The 3,994-nt window shown below is 36.4% G+C and overlaps 1 protein-coding gene across 1 annotated transcript; it reads left to right on the plus strand.

Moving 5' to 3' along the window:
- Positions 1-345: 345 nt before the first annotated feature.
- LOC137035572 (macrophage mannose receptor 1-like) lies at positions 346-2,185 on the plus strand. The gene is made up of 4 exons (XM_067408997.1): positions 346-565; positions 658-1,014; positions 1,320-1,661; positions 1,821-2,185. The coding sequence occupies exons 1-4, from the start codon at positions 529-531 to the stop codon at positions 2,183-2,185; spliced, it is 1,101 nt and encodes a 366-aa protein (XP_067265098.1). The 5' UTR covers positions 346-528.
- Positions 2,186-3,994: the final 1,809 nt, after the last annotated feature.

Here is a 3,994-nt window from a genome sequence, read left to right on the forward strand (position 1 = left end):
TTTGGGGTGCAGAAAAATGCAGGAACAAAAACCTTTTTTAATTTTTCTCTTTCTCATTTGTGTCCACATCATTTCTCTGTTTTTTGTTGATTGTTGCTGTAATTCTTTGGAAGTGTGTTAATTTGAATGTGCTAGAGATTCTGTATATATATATTGTTTTTCATAATAGCTTCACAGAAAAAATCCACCTCAGCATTTGCATTTTATTTTTACTTATTTCTTTCCATGTTCTTTCCGCCTTGTTACTGTCAATGAATAATAAATAAACAAATGATGTGATGTCCTGCATGAGAGCAGATATAATAATCACTTTCTTTAAAGACGGACAGAAACATCAGACTCAGGACAGAAACACACAACCTCTAAAGTAAGAACAACTTCATTCTTTAACCACAATTAGACTTTGAGATGTTAATATGGTCTTAATGATTGTGAATCGAGTTATGCTGCTAAATTAGTATATTTTTCATTCTTTTATGTTTAACTTTTATTACACCTACACTCTATTCTCAGATTTCTTCTTCAGAAATGGAGCAAACTCTATATTTGATTCTTCTTCTCATTGGTGAGTGTGTTTGTTGTTTTATTTATGGTTTATAGTTTCATCAGGTTTGACTCTGTTATGAAAAGCATTAAATCAAAGCCTCTCTTTCACAGTTCTCTGCTCCGTATCTGAATGTGTTCAGCGTCAGTATCACTTTATAAACATGAGGAAGAACTGGACTGAAGCTCAGAGATACTGCAGAGAGAATTACACAGATCTGGCTACCGTTGACGACATGAACGACATGAACGAGCTGAAGAAGAGTGTGAATGTTGGAGGTTTTAAGTATGTCTGGATTGGGCTGCAGAAGACGGGTGTTGATAAATGGCAGTGGTCTTCAGGAGATCCTGCGCTCTATCTGAACTGGGCTCCTGGACAACCTGATGGCACAGATGAGTGTGCTATGATGATGAATGGACAATGGAATGATTTTCCATGCAGTGATACCAGGGCTTTCATCTGCAACAACCGTGAGTGCAGATATTTAAAATTAGTAGATGTGCCATAAACCAAATTTTAATGCAATACTATGCGTTATTACTTTTAAATTTGATTGTGAATATAGAAGAGTCTGTGGATGTCTGTAACACTTTCAATGAGTCAATTTATGTACAGACATGTTTTATCTTTAAAATAATTCAACAGATAATGTGAATCTTCAATAAATCACCAGCTGCTCAAACAGCTCAAGTGATTGAATGAATTCTGTCGAAAGCTGTGTGAGATTAATGAACAAACTGATTCATGAATCTTTTTCCATTTGTTGTTCTTAAAGTGAACACAGGACTCGTCTTTGTCAATCAGATGAAGAACTGGAGAGACGCTCAGAGTTACTGCAGACAGAATCACATTGATCTGGTCAGTGTGAGGAACCAGAATGAGAATCAACAGCTTCAGAATTTCATCAATGATAGTCACATATCTGGTGATGTCTGGATCGGTCTGTTCAGAGACCCATGGCATTGGTCAGATCAGAGTAACTCCTCATTCAGATACTGGAGGTCTAATGAACCTAATAATAATATCAATGAAAACTGTGCAGCGATCACTGATGACGATCTGAGACAATGGAATGATGTCTTTTGCTACAACCAGTTTTCTTTTGTGTGTCATGAAGGTGAGCAGATCCTCACAAAACACACACAATCCATCTCCTCCAGATATCTTAAAGCTCACACTACATGTTTGACATGACAAATTCCTCCACAGTGTTTGTTCTGCATGTTGTTTTGATCAGTCTCTCTCTAGTTTTTCTTGTGGTTTGTTTTGTGTCCAGATAAACTGATCCTGATCAAAGAGAATCTGACGTGGCCTGAAGCTCTGAGATACTGCAGACAGAATCATGTGGATCTGGTCTCAGTTTCTTCAGAAGAGATTCAGCGTCGTGTGATGAATGTGGTTAAACAGGCGTCTACTGAGGCGGTGTGGTTGGGTTTACACAATTACTGCAGCATGAACATGTGGCTCTGGTTGAGCGGAGAGATCGTGTGCTATCAGAACTGGGCTCCAGGGAACGGAGTAGAACCGGAAGACTGTCGCCTCGAGAAGAGAAAAGGAGCAGTTCAGTCTGGAGGAGATCAGCGCTGGATCAGCCTTCCTGAAACTCACAAAATCAACTTCATCTGCAGAAATGATGAGTGAATGTTTGTGTGTTTACTTACATTCACTGTTTTCATTCTTCATTTTTTCTCTTATTTACTTGTATTTGTTTTAGTAAGTTCTGAGTGAATCTGTTAACTGCTACATTTTAATCATCATGGCATAATATGATCTTTTTAAAATGTTTTAACATTAATGTTTGATATTCTTTAGATGTTAAGTGTGTTTTATAAATCTCTTTGTATGTCTGGTGTGGTTACGTCTCTTTATGTTTTCACTAATCTTATCTATATCAATAACTGGTTGAATGTGAATCTGTGAGCAGCAGCTCTTCAGAATAATATTGTTTGTGTCTCAGAATGAAACCTGGTTTATTCTTAGAAAAGCTGAAGTGAAGGTTCAAATATCTTGTGTTTGATCAAAATCATCAGATAAACATGTAAAACAGAACATCAGCTGAAATAAACTCATCTACAGTCAGTATTCTCACCTCTGATTATTTCCTGATTTTCAATGTCACAATGACAGATATGCAAAACTTAATTTTGACGATCACAGACAGTTTTCTTTTCAATGACTTCTGATTTGATTTCTTCTGCTTTTCTCTTGAGCACTGTCGAATGGATTCACTCTTTTAAAGAAGTAGGAACCCTTAATATGTGGATGAAGTATTAACACAAACAGAAAGGCTAAATTCATTGAAACTGTTGTTCATCAAATTTGGCTGAGAAATTATCCCCTAAAGATAATTTAAAGTCATCAAATAGATATTGAAAAAAGTTGATTTTGAAAGAATATTTTATTTGATTCAACATAGGATTTATTACACAAACTTTTGAACCATGAGGTTGAGGATATCATGACTGGATTTTAATTCTGGGGTGAACTATATTTTGATTTTTTTTTATCAATATGGACATATGAAATTGAAAGTGAACATGGTCAACTGATGTTTTATGAATCATTTTCTTAGAGAAGTTAATTTACTGAAAGCTCCCAAGAAATCTAGATTAGCTGACTAAGCTTATTAAAGGGGTTATGAACTGAGAAATCAAATTTTCCTTGAGCTTTTGCCATATAAGAGGTCATCATACTTTAAGAATATCCTGAAAGTTTCAACTTTCTTGTTGAACACTTTCTTGTTAGTCCAATAAAAGCTTTAATTGTCACCAGACCCAGAGAATGACAGGATTTACAAAGTGGGGATCTATGACGTCAAAGGGCAGCAAGCACCGCCTCCGCAGAAGATGATCAACGCCTACTTCATCGCTGCCTGTTTAGCCCCGCCCACCGATTCACACATGACATGCAATAGAATAGGTAGCCTAAGTAACATGTGGTGCTAAACCAGATCGAGCTACCAAGCAATAAACTTGCCATTGAGGATTACAAAATATTGTGCAGTGCCTGGACTTGACAGTAATGCAACAACATGTCAGTAACTGTGTTAATTCTAATGCTTGATCTGATATTAATGATTCATGTACAGTCAGATGATCTTTGTCTGTGTGTCAGTAAATCAAACCAGTGACTAAACGTCAACTTGCATTGTTTCTCTTAGTAGGATGAAAATAATCTGTTATTTAACGGTGATTAAATTATATAAAGAAAGCGATCAAAGAAAGCTCACTTTACAATCGTTGGAGGAGTGCGCACTGAAGCTGTCAATCAAACAACGCCAGTATCAGTGACTGACACGCAAAACTGTGGTATTATTCAACAAATCTTTTAGTTATATCGCGTTTGCACTGTTAGTGAAGATGGAAGTATTTGTTAGTGTGCAGAAATTGAGTTTTAATGATGAGATTACTGCTTTCATGCGCTTAATAACACATGGGGTAAAAGGCACAC

The sequence above is a fragment of the Chanodichthys erythropterus genome, chromosome 14 (genome assembly GCF_024489055.1).
Source record: "Chanodichthys erythropterus isolate Z2021 chromosome 14, ASM2448905v1, whole genome shotgun sequence".
Taxonomy (NCBI): Eukaryota; Metazoa; Chordata; class Actinopteri; order Cypriniformes; family Xenocyprididae; genus Chanodichthys; species Chanodichthys erythropterus.